Raw genomic sequence first — 16506 nt, 5'->3', positions numbered from 1 at the left:
TCAGAATGGCATGTAAATGTACAACATAGATGCAGAATGTCAAAGAACAACCTAAGGAATATGGCAGATGGTCTTAGTGAGTTGGGTGAGGGAGGGTGTGAATAAAATGGAAAATGGATTTAGAAATAGACACATCAGTGCTTGGCCTGTTGCAATGTTCCACAAAAGCCCAATGCAAACTGGAAGACCACCTGAGTATCCAATTCAAAAATTTCATAGAACATGAACTCTCAACGTCCACTCCATTTATTGTATTTTATTTCTTTATATCTTATTAATCCATTTTTATTAATGTTCTTATATATTTACATATATATTTTCCATCGTTTTACTTGTCCACTTCTAAATCTCACTTTCCATCTTGTTTCCCCCACATCGCACCCCTGGCCTACATCACTTGGGCCATCTACCCAATTGGGGATCTCTCCCTCCTATTGCATGCAAGCTTGTCCTGCATAAAGACAAATGGAGAGAGAGAGAGAGCAGGATACGTACAAAGGCAGATGAAAACAATGCCAGTCTTTTTTGCGTGGTAATGGAGCTGTGCAAGGGATGAGGATCGAGATGGAGCTTTGGTGTGAATGAGTGATGGTGTACCTTGAGTCGGCACTGCCAGTGTAGTGTCATCCTCTGAATGCCTGATAGATTGGTGAATGAGAGAATTCAGAGAGGTGAGACAGTTGACTTGACCTGGCAGAGCCTTTCACCCTTTCTACACTGACTATTGACCTCTTTTGTGGGGCATTAGAACTGACTACTGCTGCCACCACCTCCCAGTAAGAAGTTTCACAACACCAGGTTAAAATGCAACAGGTTTATTTGGTAGTAAACACCACTAGCTTTCAGGCTTCAAAGGGGCAAACCCCGAAAGCTAGTGGCGTTTACTACCAAATAAACCTGTTGGACTTTAACCTGATGTTGTGAGACTTCATACTTTTTTACCCCAGTCCAACGCCGGCATCTCCACATCATGACACCTCCCAAGCCAGAGTGGTGAGCCCATAATGGGGCTAGAGGACATTGCGGTGGGCAGTCAGCAATTGGCTCAGCAAGGAGTTACTAAATTTTGGAGCAGCATGTTTCTTCCATTTAGGAGCCATATCTTCAGTGAAGTCAGTCCTGGATTGCATTCATCGAGAAAGCTGTGCACAGGTGCAGTTTTAAAATGGCATTTCAGAGGGATGATGCACAGAGGTCATAAGTTAGCCCACCACCCATATTCCAATGTGTCTTTTGTCACATATTTGAAGAGGTGTGAAGCAGACAATACGACACAAAAATCTGCTACTTATTGCACCTGGAAGGGAGTACGCTGCTTTCTACACCCACCACCACACAGTGTGCAGAGGAGAAAATTCGACCCACAGTTTTTGAAGAGCTGAAGTTTATACAGAATAAGGGATGAGAAGCTGCTGAGGAGAGCATTAGTGAGCTGCAGGTGACAACTACATGGATAAAGATTGCAGATGATTTACATTCCAAAATGCTGAGATACAAATCTATTCTTTCAATTGGGAACAGAAATTTTGCCAAAGGATCAGAATTTGGAAAACAGAGAGATTTGAATTTAATTAATACTTTCCCCATCCTCAATGTCCAAAATGTGACAATCATGTTCCAGAAATGAATAAACAGATAATTATAGGCCAATTAGGTCAAAGTTCTGAAGAAAGAACTAATGTCTTGTTCTGTTTTTAACTCTCCATAAATGCAGCCAGACATTCTCTATTTTCATTTCAGATTTCCAACCTCCAGATTACTAGTTCAGTTGTTTAACCACTATGATACTGAATTTTAAAATGCATACTACCTGTGCACAAAAAAAGTGGGCACATTAAGAAGTCTCAACACCAGGTTACCACTCCCAAAGCTCACGATTCCAAATAAACCTGTTGGACTTTAACCTGGTGATGTGAGACTTCTTACTGTGCCCAGTTCAACACCAGCATCTCCACATCATAGCCACAAAAAAAAGGAAGAATTTGTAGCTCACCCAATGCAAAGAAAGCTTAGATGGAATATTGGACAAGGGATAATTTACTTTGGAAGCAAAACAGTGTGTAAAAAAAGATATTGAAAGGGTAATACCCTTGGAGCCTGCTTTTATATTTCTTTGTAACATCAGGATGCTACAAAGTGCTTGACAACCAGCTGGAATCTGGTCCCAATCTTATGTAGGAAAAGAGAGGCTCATTTGCTCATTACAAGCCCCACAATCAGCAATGATATTAAATACTTTAATTTTATCACAAACACCTTTATTAAAACATAGTTTTGGAATAGACACATCACTATCAAGACATTTATTGCTCATCTTAAAATGCTCCCAGGTTTGCAATCCATATGGTGAAGGTGACAATAACTAGTGAGCTCCAGCATTTTAGTCCAGCGCTGATGAGGGAACAGCAAGCCAGGATGACGTGCAACTTGGAAGGAAACACAGGGTGACAGTGTTGCCATGTGTCTGCTCCCCTTGATGGTACAGGCTGCAGGTCTTGCAGGAGTTGTCGAAGAAGATTTGGTGAGACAGTGCAGTGCATCATGTAGATAGTATACACTGCAGGCATAATCCATCAGTGGTGAAGAGAGTGAATGTTTATTGTTGTTGAGTGGACTGTCAATCAAACAGACTGCTTTGTCCCGGATGTTGCAGTTGCACCCATCCAGGTACTTCAGCATGGCATTTTACAAAATACTTTTTGAAATTCCACATCAATCACATCCACTATGTTTCCTTCTCCAAGGCACACTACAATTTACTCACTCACCTTTATCGCAAAGCAACCATGGATTATCACTTTTGTCAGATACTGCTGGCCTACGCATTCATGCTTACAGTCCTAAATGAATCCATGCCCCATTGAGTAAATATCATCTGATAGTACCTCTTCCAGAAGCCTATCAATGTTCAGCTGAGTAGCCAAACACCCACTTCATTACTTATTCCATGTTCTAACAGGAATGTTAAATTGGCAAACCTATAATCTTCTGCTACAACTTCCATAACCACTATCTCTGCCATTAATGTCTGACTTACTTCAGCACCCTATGATGGAGTGTTTTTTAAAATTCATTCATGCGACGTGCACAGCCCTGGCTGCACCAGCATTTACTGTGTATTCCTAATTGCCCTTGAACGGAATGTGCAATTTCAGGAGGCATTTAAGAATCTATCACATTGCTGTGGATTTGGAGTCACATGAAGGTCAGACCAGGTAAGGATGGCTGACTTCCTCCTCTAAGGAACATTAATGAACCAGCTGCGTTTTTACAACAATTGAAAATGATTTCATGATCATCAATCAGACTTTTAATTCCAAAATTTTATTGAATTCAGATTTCACCACCTGTCGTGCTGGGATTTGAACCTTGGTCCCCAGACGATTACCCATGGTTTCTGGATTACTCGTCCAGTGACAATACCATAGGCTCCTGTCTCCCCCAGGTCATCAGGTCCCAGTGCCAAAGCCACTATGAACTTTATCTTTTACTGTAGTACTTCTTATCTGTCTTCACCATATCTAATAGCCATAGCTCTTGTACCCTTTTGATTCCAACTACAACTCCACATCAAAGAACATGTTGGGGTATTTTCCTTTGGAAAAGTAGAGTTGATGGCTGTTTTTAATATCATTAACAGGTTGGATAAGGTAGATGTGGCAGAATATTTTCACCTGGAAAATCAAAAACTAGGGGCCATGAATAAAAGTTACTAATAAAAATTAGTATGGGCGGCACAGTAGCACAGTAGTTCGCACTGCTGCTTCACAGCTCCAGGGACCTGGGTTCGAATCCTGGTTCGGGTCACTGTCTGTGTGGAGATTGCACATTCTCCCTGTGTCTGCGTGGGTTTCCTCTGGGCGCTCCAGTTTCCTCCCACAGTCCAAAGATGTTCTGGCTAGCTTGATTGACCATTCTAAATTGCCCATAGTGTCCCAGAATGCAAAAGTTAGAGGGATTAGTGGGTAAATATGTAGGGATATGGGGATAGGGCCTGGGTGGGATTGTGGTTGGTGGTGCAGGCTCGATGGGCCAAATGACCTCTTTCTGCACTGTAGGATTCTATGATTTCTATGAAAAATTACAGGAAAATAAATTATTTCTTACTGTGATTAGAATGTGAAGTTCGCTATCACAGGAAGCGTTCAAGGCAAATGGCTCAGATGCTTTTAAAAAGCAACTACAGCATATGAGAGAAAAGGGAAATGAACGATATGCTGAGAAGCTGAAATGAGGTAGATGGAATGGGACAAGACTTGTGCACAGCGTAAACATATGGTCCATTTCAGTGTATACTTTCTATATAATTCTATGAAAATATTTGAAACAATCTACTCATTTAGTATCTCTGCCATTTGTTCACCCTCCATGAGATTTAAACTTTTATCGTTAAAAGGTACTAACGCCATCCAAATAAGATGTAGCTACCCCGACTTTGTAAGTCAATGCCAGTACTGGCAGAATGCTAGTGGCTTCTACAGGTCAGCTTGTTAGGATGGTGGACGATGCCCGACTTCTAAAGCTGGAATTGTCAGGATTGGTGGAATGCAGGTGACCGTATAGATCAGGGCTGGTGGTATTGGGTCCACACAGTAAAAAGTCTGACAACACCAGGTTTCAGTCCAACCAATTTATTTGATAGTAAATTCACTAGCTTTCGGGTTAGCCCCTTCAGCAGGTGAATGGAGAGTTCTGGCCTCAGACAGAGCATATAAAGCACAGACAGTTTACAGATTACTGATTAGAATGCGAATCTTTACACCTAACCTGCTGTTCAAGTCTTAAAGTGGCTAACAACGTGTGTGGAAGGAGTACTGATCACAGGTTAAAGAGATGTGTATTGTCTCCAGACAGTACAGTGAGTGAGGTTTTGCAAACCCAGGCAAGTCACGGGGGTTACAGATAGTGCGACATGAACCCAAGATCCCTGTTGAGACCGTCCTCATGTGTGCGGAACTTGGCTATCAGTCTCTGCTCAGCGACTCTGCGCTGTTGTGTGTCGTGAAGGCCGCCTTGGAGAATGCTTACCCGAAGGTCAGAGGCTGAATGCCCATGACCACTGAAGTGTTCGCCAAAAGGAAGGGAACAGTCTTGCCTGGTGATTGTTGAGCGATTGGGTCCAGCAGACTTGGGCATGGCTTACATGTCAAAGTTTGAATAGTCTTGGTTAGATTATTTGCTCCAAACAGCAACATGATTTATTGCGCTATAAACCAGTAGGTTTAAATTGTACTTTTGTTTTTATTATAAATTGATGCAACATTCTGTATAAAAATGTCCAACTGATCACAGAGAAGAAAGGATAATCAGTAAACAGATGGCAAATCTGCTTGCTAAACTCTGACTTGTTTCAGATCCAATCTTTTGCAGACTTATGTTATTTTACAATGTTATATAGGTTTATTAGTGTGCTCAGATTCTGTGTCTGCAGCCACTGGCATGAATGTCACACTGATTTCAATATGTTTTAATGGTACAGGTTTCACTTCTTAGATCTTGATGCAAGCTCTGGTCCCTGTACAACTTGACAGCCCTCATTTCCCCAATCCTTTCACAACCATTTGATTAGATTTCTTGCAGGACCAAGTGAGCTGAAGGCAGAGTCTGTGATAACAGAGAGATATTAATGATCTCTCGGGAGAAGTTAATTATACTGCAGATGTCAGAGAGGCTTTAACGCTATGCTTAATAAAGTTCTCACCTTTTAAACCAACATCAAGCAATTCACCACATAAGAAACCAGAACAAAAGGTAAAACAAGAACTCAACACTCCAAAGTAAATAGCTGTTTGTGTAAAACTGCACAGAACAACAGACAGACTTCACCGACTACTCTGGTCAATATAACACAAAACGGTCATCCAAACACTGGAATCAGTGCAGAGAAGAGGCTAAAAAGCTGACCTCTAACATCAGAGGGATTGAGTTACAAGAGAAAACTCAGGCTGTTTGATCTGGAAAGGAAGTGACCAGGAGAGATTGAATAAAGGTCTAGAAAATGAATAATGGTACAGAAATAGAAAATCCTGGGAGATTTCTGCAACAATGGGACAGGAAAATTTAAGACAGGTATCAACATGTGGAATCGACTTCCAGGCAAGGTGGTAAAGACTTTGGAATCACCGAATAAACAGCTAGATAATCACTGAGGAGAGGATCATCTTGGAAGAAGGTGTGAATGGCCGTTTTCCTCTGTGCCGTGACCACTCAGTGGGTTTCCTTCCGAGGACTAAGGTGAACAAAAGTCTCCAGATACTATGGCAGTGTTCTCACACCCAGACGTCAACTTTATGTTCGGCCCTCGCCCACCTCATTGTCCATGACAGAATCTGAATCACTCAGAGTCATAATCCTCCTGCTTCACAGCTCCAACTGCTGATGCCAGATCATCTTCATTGCCTTTCAGTTTCTCGCCTGTGGGATTGAAAATAAATAATTAACACTGACTCAACATTATTATTTTAAAATTGAAGAACAAGCTTCTTCTCTTGTCTCTCCAATCTAATATCTACTGCTCGAGGGTCGTTGTGTCCAGGACTTCAATGTTTTTCTAGACACACTTAAAGTTAGACTTAATATAATTAAAAGCCTATGCATTCCTATGCATGTGATCAATTGAGGGTAAGTGTAAAGGAGAGTGATTGAATGAGAGCATGGTAGAGAACAACAAAGGAATAAACGTGCAAAAGTGAAGGCATAGGAGTGTGAGAAAGTTAGAGCGGGCTGGGGAGAGTAAGAAAATGAAACATTGAGAGAAAAGGAGAAGGAGTATATTAGACAGAGAGAAAAAGCAAGAGAGGTCAAGTGCAAGAGAGATATATTTTGTGATGGTATGCTGAAATTTAAAGTTTAAAGTTTATAGCTTAAAGTTTACTTATTAATGTCACAAGTAGGCTTACATTAACACTGCAATGAAGTTACTGTGAAAATCCTCTGGTCGCCACACTCCGGCACCTTTTTGGGTACACTGAGGGAGAATTTAGCACAGCCAATGCACCTAACCAGCATGTCTTTCAAACTGTGGCAGGAAATCGGAGCACCTGGAAAAAACCCACACAGACACTGGGAGAGCATATAGACTCTACACAGACAGTGACCCAAGCCAGGAATCGAACCCAGGTTCCTGGCACTGTGAAGCAGCAGTGCTAATCACTATGCCGAATGTTGACAGGATTTTATTTGGTTATGTGCCCCTCCACCGATGGTGGGAGAATGCTACTATATGCGTACTATGCCAGTTGTACTATTTAACGATAACTTCATCCACATTTATTTATTTATTCTCCCCAAAATTCTTCCTCCTCTCATGATGGCAATGACTTGCAATGAGCAGCGGGAGGTTGACCTGGAGGCTGATCAATGCTGACTGGCATCACAGCCAAGGCTGATCCCAATCTCAAACAAAGTCCACACAGTTTTTTTTTACAGGAAAGCAATTATATACACAGGTGGACACAATGCCCTAAATTGTAGAAATTTCAGAGGAGGCGGCTATTTGGCTCCTGCATTAGTGTTGGGGACAACCCCATCATCTACTCCAAAGCTACTTCCTTGTATGCTATTACATTCCTCCTTTTAAACATATATCCAATTCCCTTCCAAATTACATTACAATCCCTGCCTCAGTAACCACTTGTGCTGCAGCATTCCATACGGTAAGACCCACTAGGTTCAGGAAACAGCTTTCAAGTGTCAGTCTTAAACTAAGAGTAGCACTGTTTCCACTTGAGCAACAACTCTAGGTAACTCTTTCATTCTAGGCAAATAAATTTCCAGGAACTCCTCTTTTTAGTTATAGCTTGCAGTACCGAAAGAGTGTTGCACGATCAGAGTTACTGACTTTCAAGTTAACATGCAACCAAGGCTGCCCTTTCAATTAAAAGCAAGAACTCCCACAAGAGTCTTGGAAAAGCAGAGGTTTCTGCCAGGGTTATGGCCAATATTTATCCCTCAATTATCACCAGAAACATACTACCTATCTCATCGGCAATTGTGAGAGCTTGCTGTTAGCACATTATTGTTGCGCTCTGGGGAATTGCATCAGCCAAAGTGTTTTTGGACATCCTGAAGATTTGAAAGCTACTATATAAATGCAAGTTCTTCCTTTTTCCACAGATTAATCCCAAATAATCCTTTTCTCATATCTTCCTCTATCCCCCAACAACATTCCATCCATGTTAATTTTCCATTTCAATATCACTCTTCAGTAACTTGATTAAAAAAAAATCCCTACAGGTTAGAAAGAACTTTTTGACTGCCCTTCTTACATCCTGGTCTTTATTTTTTAATGTGTGGCCCTGGGCTTTAAATTCGTTACCACAATGAACAAATCTATTTTGCTTATGCTTTGTCAGCTGCCTTTGAATATCACATTCAAAGACTAATTTATTAAGTACTCACGGATTAATTCTGCTATCGCTCTCTGCGTCCTCTTCTCCAACCTTTCCAACTTCTTGGCTACATCCCTTTTCAGATCCCTGCAAAAAAAAACGATTTTTACCACCACAATATTTTTTGAAAATGCTCTCTAATCCAGAACTAACTTGGAAATCACATAATGGCCACAAGGTGGCCATTGTGACACACTGAAAGATGTCTCATGGGTAAGAAGAACTAGTATTACGTATGGTACTTCCAAAAAGATACAAAACTCAGTCACGTACCAGTCAGGCTTCCTGGGTGCAAGATTCATCAAGTCCTACAAGATATGGTTAAAGTGTTAATAATATTTCAATAATAATATTTAATATTATTTCAAATGATAATATTTAATAATGTAAATTCAATCACTGCCACTATTCAACATCATTTTGAAAACCGGAAGAATAACAGGACAGGTTGTTGACGTACTTTCATCTTTAGGACGTGGGTTCAGTTCCAGCCCAGATCTATGAGATCTCTATTGGCTGGCAGCATCTGACAAGAAAAAAACTTGAGCGCTGGAACAAGAACTGCCAGTCTCAATTAGGGAGGCCATAAGATGGCTGATAATAAGAACATAAGAAATAGGAGCTGGAGTAGGCCATCTAGCCCTTCGAGTCTGCCCCGCCATTCAATAAGATCATGGCTGATCTGTCACATGTCTGAGAGTGGGATCAAGGCATATTGTAGGAAATCTTACCATGAACCTTGGAGTCACAGGGGAGGCTGTCCACCTTCCTTGTTTTAAATTCATTCATGAGATACGGGTGTCACTGGCTAGACCAGCATTTATTGCCAACTCTAATTGTCCTGGAGAAGATGATGGTGTGTTCCTTCTTGAACCATCCTAACGTCATCCTTTTTGTATTGTAACCCTCTTGATGCCACAAGAGGAGCAAACAAAGTCAAAATATAATAAACTGTTAAGCATACCAAGGAATGACACAAATGGAAATAAAGTAGCAAGAAGAGGCACCAAGATACAAAGATCAAGATTTGGAGTGTCAGCAGAAAACACTGTCAGTTTATGTAGATTTTGAGATGGCTTTTGGAAAAGAGAAGAGAAAAGGAGTGTCAATCACGTCTAAAGAATGAACCTCAACAGGGCTGACACTTCAGTCTCAAACGATGGAGCAAAATAGGGGAAAGCTCAAAAAGGGATACAAGGCTGGATGAGACATAAAAGACGGGAAAAATATTGAGCAGATTTAAAAGACAGTAAAAATTGTATTTTATTTTATTCATTCTTGGGAAGGTGTCAGTGCTGGAAAGATCAGCATTTATTCTCCATCACTAGATTCATCTGACGAGATATTGAAAAACCCTCATTTTGAACTGGTGAAACCTGTGTGGTGAAGGTGTTCCCATGAAGTTATGCTCCAGAATTGTGACCAAGCAACAAGGACATAACTGTAATATAGAGTCATAGAGTTTTACAGCATGGAAACAAAAAAAAGAGGGCAGCATGGACAAGTTGGGCCGAAGGGTGGTCCATGCCGCCCTTTTTTTTTAAAACCCCCAAACTAGTCCCAATTGCCCGCATTTGGCCCATATCCCTCTGTACCCATCTTACCTATGTAACTGTCTAAACGCTTTTTAAAAGAGAAAATTGTACCCACAACATATGACAGCATATGACTCAGAAGAAAATTTGAAGGTGCTGGGCTTCATTCTGCTGTACCGGTTTTTCTAAGTGGTGGAGTTGGTAAGTTTGGGAGATGTTGCTGAAGACTTGGTGACTTGCTACTGTGCCTTCTGTAGGCAGGACACACTGTAGTTGCTGTACATTAGTGTTGGAGGGAGTGGATGTTAAAGCTAGTGGATGTCTCGCCAATTAATATTGCTGTTAGCAAAAGACATTTACAGTGTCTGTGAGCAGCCTCCTAACAACCAGCTGTATCCTTCAACATTGATTGCAATTACAGTAAAAGCAGTACAGAACAAAATACATCACATACCACTTCTTCAATGATTGGTTCAGGTTTCCCTGCTTCAAGCTGGTCCTTCACCTTCTCCTCCACTGTTAATACAAACACAGAGATAAGAAATTGAAATCAGCTCATTTGTTCAGCAGAGTAACCTGCCTCTTGACCTTCCTGCAAGGAGTTGACTCATTGTCAGAGAGTCTGCAGCACCTTATCTAAGTAACTGATCATCATGTAGTAGTACCAGAGCAAGCAGGACTGTCACAGTTGAGACCGACGATGTATTTTCCAACAGGCCTTATGGGCTAATGATCATCAAGAGCAATCCTGATTGGTTTCTCCCTCCCTCTAGCTAGGCAACATAGGCAACTAACTCTTCATGCATCAGACTTTGGACATTCCTGGGCTGCACAGCTCATCCCACTGTAATCAGGGTATTTACTCACCAGGACATGAAGACATGTAAAGCCACAATCTTGTCGAACTTAAATGGCATTCCTTAGTGAAAAGGAAAGTGGCACAAAGTCAGACCCAACGTTTTGCAAATAGCCCCTCAAAATCAGCCTTGGGAGTCAAATGAGAAGCGCAAAGAAAACCGGAGGTTTGAACTATTTTTCACTCCTCCATTGGAGAAATCAGCTATTTTTCTAATATTTTGCATTCAAAAAGCAGGCATAGTTGGCAAGGCTAGCATTTAATGTAGGTCTCTAGTTACCCTCCAGAAATTGGTTGCGGGTCTTCTCTTTCAACCGCTGCAGATGCTTTGGCAATGGTGGAACTTATGAGGTCCCAAGAGCTATTTCTGTTTTCCTGCAGCACACTTGGGAGTTCATCACTCCGCTTGCTGAGGCGCATGTTTTACCCAGCTCCTTCCCCCCATTTTATTCCTTCATCATTCTAACTCACGTTGAAGCACATACTCTGAAGGACCTATTTCAGAAACAATGAAAGTAAGCTTTGAGTACCCAACAATAGCAGGCACCGTGACTCAGTGGTATTGGATCCATGTCTTCCAACTTGGGCTGGTTGAGCACATTAGCTAGTACAAATACACCAAACCAGGCAACCAGCAACAGACAACCAGGTTACCAGATCCTGGCAGGTTGGATGAGGCACTGGCTGAAGGAGAGAGAGATCTTACTTATACTTAGCTCCTAAATCAATAAGGTTATTAAATATTGAAGTTAGCTATCATTGGTTTATCTTACATGCAGTAGATGCAAATGTACTTAAACATATTTGAACGGAAATATTTACAACTACACTTAATAAATGTTGATTGGGGATTCAAATGATTATAACTGAACTTAGTATCTTAAGCCTTTAAAAATCAACTCATTATGGACAGTTCCACTTTCCTCACTCCCTCAACTTACTCCTTTTATATGATAATCCAAACAATTATGCATTATGATGGAGTCATTCCAATGGATCAGTGTCTGGCAAAAAAACAGTTTACAGTATACTTTGATGTCACCTCATGGTTACATTAGACCATAACTGATTGCAAATATCGCTTATGAAGTCAGTGTTGGAGGAATGGATGGAAGCATTGGTTTTGCGCCCACTCGCTTGTCCTGAAGGCATTTGACTCCGTTTTCCCTCAATGTCAAAATCGTTTGATGACAGAGACTTCTCCATTTGGGAAAAAAACAATCTTGGACGGACACATGTATTGGGATCCAACTTGCAAACTCTGAGGTTGGCTTTCAGATTGTCTTCACTTCTAAGTTTGGTATGGGCTCCCATGCTCAGCTGAGTGTAATGTATTGCCCTATGTTAATGTTAAAATAAAACTCTGAATATGGAGAACTTCATTGACTTATTTCTTAGTATAATTTTAAGTTTCCTTATTTAACCACCTATTTTTCCATTGAGCTAATGAATATAACTCCCTTAATATGGTATCTAATCAGATTTTACTCGACCCATAGAACTGCTATTTCACCAGTGAAATATTTAGTTATAAATCTCCTTTTGTTTCTGTAACATTCATCCCAATTAAAAAGGATGCTGTACAGTAAGAGGCTGTCTTTGTAGAACTATCTGTTCCCCTACACTTAAACTATTAGATTTCTCTGAAACATATCAGTAGGCAAAGGCTGCCTTTAATTAACTCTCTTATTAATTCTTCTCGTAAAGGGCCACTGCTTCGGGGTCATCCCTGGCTCAACAATACTTTAAATTGACATACTAGTGAGAAAACTAAGAATGGGGCATAGATTTAAAGTATTTCGTAGAAAGATGAGAAAGGAGTTGAGCAACTTTTTAAGCCAGACTGTGATAGGCGTCTGGAACACACTGCCTGAATGTTTGGTTGAAGCAGAAGCATCCACTGTATTCAAAAAGCACCTGGACACACACTATAAGTGCCATAATTTACAAGGCTACTGGCCAAGAATTGCAAAGTGGATTAAGCCAGATATCTGTTCTGACCAACACTGACAGAATGGGCAAACTGCTATCTTCTGTACCCTTAATCTTTCTATATTTTTACTAAAGGAGGCTTCAGGGTTCGTAGTTTTATGAGTTACTTCACACGTTACAAACCCGAGGCTGGCTTGGCTTTAGGTACTTGTCGTTCTTTCAGTTCCTTATCTTCTGGGATGTAGTTACGGAGTTTTAATTCTCTGGAAGAAAAAAGCAAAAAAAGTATTTCAGAATGACTAAGAAGATTTTACAACATTGAAGACTTCAAAAAAACGAAAGTATAAATTATCATTCACACATTTTTGGTTTCAGCTTTCTGATTGGATCAAAGTCGCAGTTTTGACTCCATGATAGCATTCTCTCATGAGTCAGAAGGTTTAAGTTCACACAAGATACTTGAGCATCTAATTCAGCCTGACATTTCAGTGCAACACAAATGTCGTAATGTCAGATAAGATGCTAAACTGAGCACTTGTTTGCCCTCTTGGTTGGTATGAAGTCTTCCATAGCACCTTTTAAGAAAGAGCTTGGGAGTTCTCCCAGCTAATATTTAATTGGCCGATAATTATCCTTTAAAAATTGTTATCAAAGCAAATTGCCTGGTGGCTTGTCTGACCACCATTTGTGGGCCCTTTAAGTCACAAACTGGCTGATACATTTTCTACAACACAATGTGAAACTTCAAAATCAAATTAATTGGCTAAGCAATTTGGGACATTCTAAGGGCGTGATTTGCATACTACCAATTCAAGTTCTTTCTTAAGAAAGAATTTTTCCGCAGCAACTATCTTCAGCTCAGATTTATCCCAGATGGATTCCCACTGAAATTCCAGCCATGGTTACGGATATCTCAAAATAATACAGCATTCCTCAAGGCCCCGCTTTCATCACAACCTGAGATCTACATTCAACACAGGCTCACAATCTTGACCCCTCACGTCAGCAGTGCCAATTCATTATCTGAAGGTCAATAAATTAAAGGAAAGCAAATAGAACAAAGTTCAATGATTAATGATATATATTTCAATGAAAGATGTTTAGTGAATGAAGCTGATGAGCTGAGGACTAAGCAAAAAACATTTGGAAGTATGATCATAGAATATAGCACAGGAAACCATTAGGTCCATTGCATTCATGCTGGCTCTCTGCAACAAAAACTCACTAGTACCACTTCTACCTTTTCCCCTGTAGCCCTGCAAATTCCCTCTCTTCAGATAATTGTCCAATTCTCTTTTCAAAGCCACGATTGAATTTGCATCCAGCACACTCTCAGGCAGGCATTCCCGATCCTACCTTCTACGTAAAAATGTTTTTCCTCAGGCTTTCCTCGAGCCATTGTTTCTTTAACAAATCACTTCAAATCTGTGGCCTCTTGTTCTTGATTCATCCGCTAATGAGAATAGCTTCTTCCTATCCAGCTCCCCTCATGATTTTGAATGCCCCTATCAAATCTCCTCTTCTCCGAGGAGAACAGTCCCAGTTTCTCCAATCTATCTATATGATGCAAGTCCCTCAGCACTGGAACAACCATTATTCAGTCTTTTCTGCAACCCCTCTAATGCCATCCCAGTCTTTCCAAAGGATGGTGCCCAGAATTGTGTTTTATACAGATTTATCATAAGTACCTTGCTTTTTACTCTCTGTCCTAAATATAAAGTGCAGGATCCCACATGTTTTATCAACATTTTCAACCTCCTCTGCCACTTCCATTGATTTAAGCGCATATGCCAGTAGGTCCCTCTACTCCTTCACCCTCTTTACAATTGTACAATTTAGTTTATATGATGATACTTTATCCAACTATGGTATCTTTAACAGAGGTTAGGGATAAAGAGATCATTCTCAGGTTGGCAGGATCTGACTAGTAAGGTACCGTGAAAATCAGTACATGGGCCCCAATTATTCACAATCTACATAGATGAGTTGAATGTGGGAACCAAATGCAATATTCCCAAGTTTGCTGATGACACAAAACTTGGTGGGAACGTGAGTTGTGAGTAGGATGCAAAAAGGCTCAAGGGGAGTTAGTTAGGCTAAATGAGCTGGCAAGAATATTGTAAATGGAATATAATGAGGAAAAATGAGAAGTTCTTTCATTTGGAAAGAAGAACAGAAATGCAAAGTATTTCTTTATTGGGAGAGAATGTTGATATCCAAAGATTCCTGAGCATTCTTATTCATAAAGCACTGAAAGCTAGTAGGCAGGTGCAACAAGCAATTAGAAAGGCAAATGCTATGTTAGCCTTTATTAAAAGGGGATTTCAGTACAGTAGTAAGCAAGTCTTGCTGCAATTATATAGAGCCTTGGTGAGATTGCACCTGGAGTACTGCATGCAATTTAGGTCTCCTTACCCAAGGAAGGATGTACTGGCCACAGAGGGAGTACAGAACAGGTTCACCAGAGTAATAGTGGGATTGTCTTAGGGGGAGACATCGAGGAGAGTGGGCTTGTATTCTTTCCAGTTTAGAAATGACTTCACTAAAGTGTACAAAATTCTTACAGGGCTACTCAGGGTAGATGCAAGAAGGATGTTTCTCCAGACTGGGGGAAGAGGGGGATCTAGAACCAGGGTACACATTGTCAGAATAAGAGGTAGGCATTTAGGACTGAGATGAGGAAGAATTTCTTCAGCCAGAGGGCAGTAAGGGCTGAGAAGGCTCAGTCATTGATTATGTTCAAAACAGAGACTGACAGACTTCAAGATACCAATTACATCAAGGGACAGGGGATGGTGCAGGAAAATGGCATTGAGGAGCTCAGCCAATCTAGTTAAATAATGAAGCAGGCCCCAGGGGCCACATGGCTTACTCTTGCTCTTATGTTCCTATAATATCATATCTATTAATGAAATATAGCTTATAAAGGACAGGAATGGCAGCTCAATATTACTGCTGGTTACACGGTTTTCAGATAGGACAGAGAGAGGGATATTTTAAAGGGGGGGGTCACAGTTTTGATTAAAGAAATAGTGACAACTGCAAGGAGGGGTGACATACTAGAAATAGTATTAAATGAATTCATGTGGCTTGTACCAAGGAACAGAAATGGAAAAATCACATTGCTGAGAGCATATTACAGTCAGAGGCAGATAAAGAGCAAGTTACTGAACAGTTCAGAAATGGAAGTGCAATAATAGTGGAGAATTTAAACTACACTGATAGTGACTGAGTTAAGTTCATTGTAAAGATAGAGAGGGCATAAAATTCTTATAGCGTATTCAGGAAAACATTTTTAGCTAGTACTCTGCAAGCCCAACAAAATAACTGGTGGTTCTGGACTTAGGTTTAGGGAATGAATAGCGCCAGTGGATAGAAGGTAGTGGGAAAGGATTTTAGTGGCACTGATCATAGTTCAGTTAGGTTTGGAGGTGTTTTGAAAAAGGATATAGACCAAAAGTTTTAAATTGAATAAAGGCCAATTTTCCTAAACTGTGATACAATTTGGCACAAGTGGACTGGAAGCAGCTACATGATGATAATTCAGTGTCAGAGCAGTAGGAGGCATTCAAAAATAACTTAAAGAGGATTCAGCTATGCACTGCAAAGAAAGATAGGACTCAGAAAGTTAGACAACCTAGGTATCAAGAAACATGCAGAGTAGGATAAAGAAAACAAAAAGAACACATATCAGATGCCAACTGGTCAATACTGTAGAAAATTCAGAGAAGTATACAAAATGTAGGTCTGAAATTAACAAGGATTAGGAAAGTTTTCCGCACTTGGAATACTG

At 40.5% G+C, this 16506-nt stretch overlaps 1 protein-coding gene across 1 annotated transcript in view; it reads right to left on the bottom strand.

Annotated features, from left to right (window-relative positions):
* Positions 1-5221: 5221 nt before the first annotated feature.
* The window catches only part of ccdc12 (coiled-coil domain containing 12), a 62345-nt gene continuing 51060 nt past the window's right edge, over positions 5222-16506 (bottom strand). Inside the window, exons 3-7 of the mRNA XM_080194500.1 lie at positions 12897-12976; positions 10380-10441; positions 8664-8698; positions 8401-8477; positions 5222-6414 (exon numbers count right to left, since the gene is read on the bottom strand). Coding sequence (XP_080050626.1) covers positions 6335-6414; positions 8401-8477; positions 8664-8698; positions 10380-10441; positions 12897-12976 — 334 coding nt within the window. The 3' untranslated portion in view covers positions 5222-6334. The remainder of the gene's footprint in view (positions 6415-8400; positions 8478-8663; positions 8699-10379; positions 10442-12896; positions 12977-16506) is intronic.

This window comes from Carcharhinus amblyrhynchos, chromosome 8 (assembly GCF_965287045.1).
Source record: "Carcharhinus amblyrhynchos chromosome 8, sCarAmb.v2.hapA, whole genome shotgun sequence".
Lineage (NCBI taxonomy): Eukaryota > Metazoa > Chordata > Chondrichthyes > Carcharhiniformes > Carcharhinidae > Carcharhinus > Carcharhinus amblyrhynchos.
The sequence above is the reverse complement of the archived record's forward strand: the minus strand, read 5'-3'. Positions and strand labels throughout refer to the sequence as shown.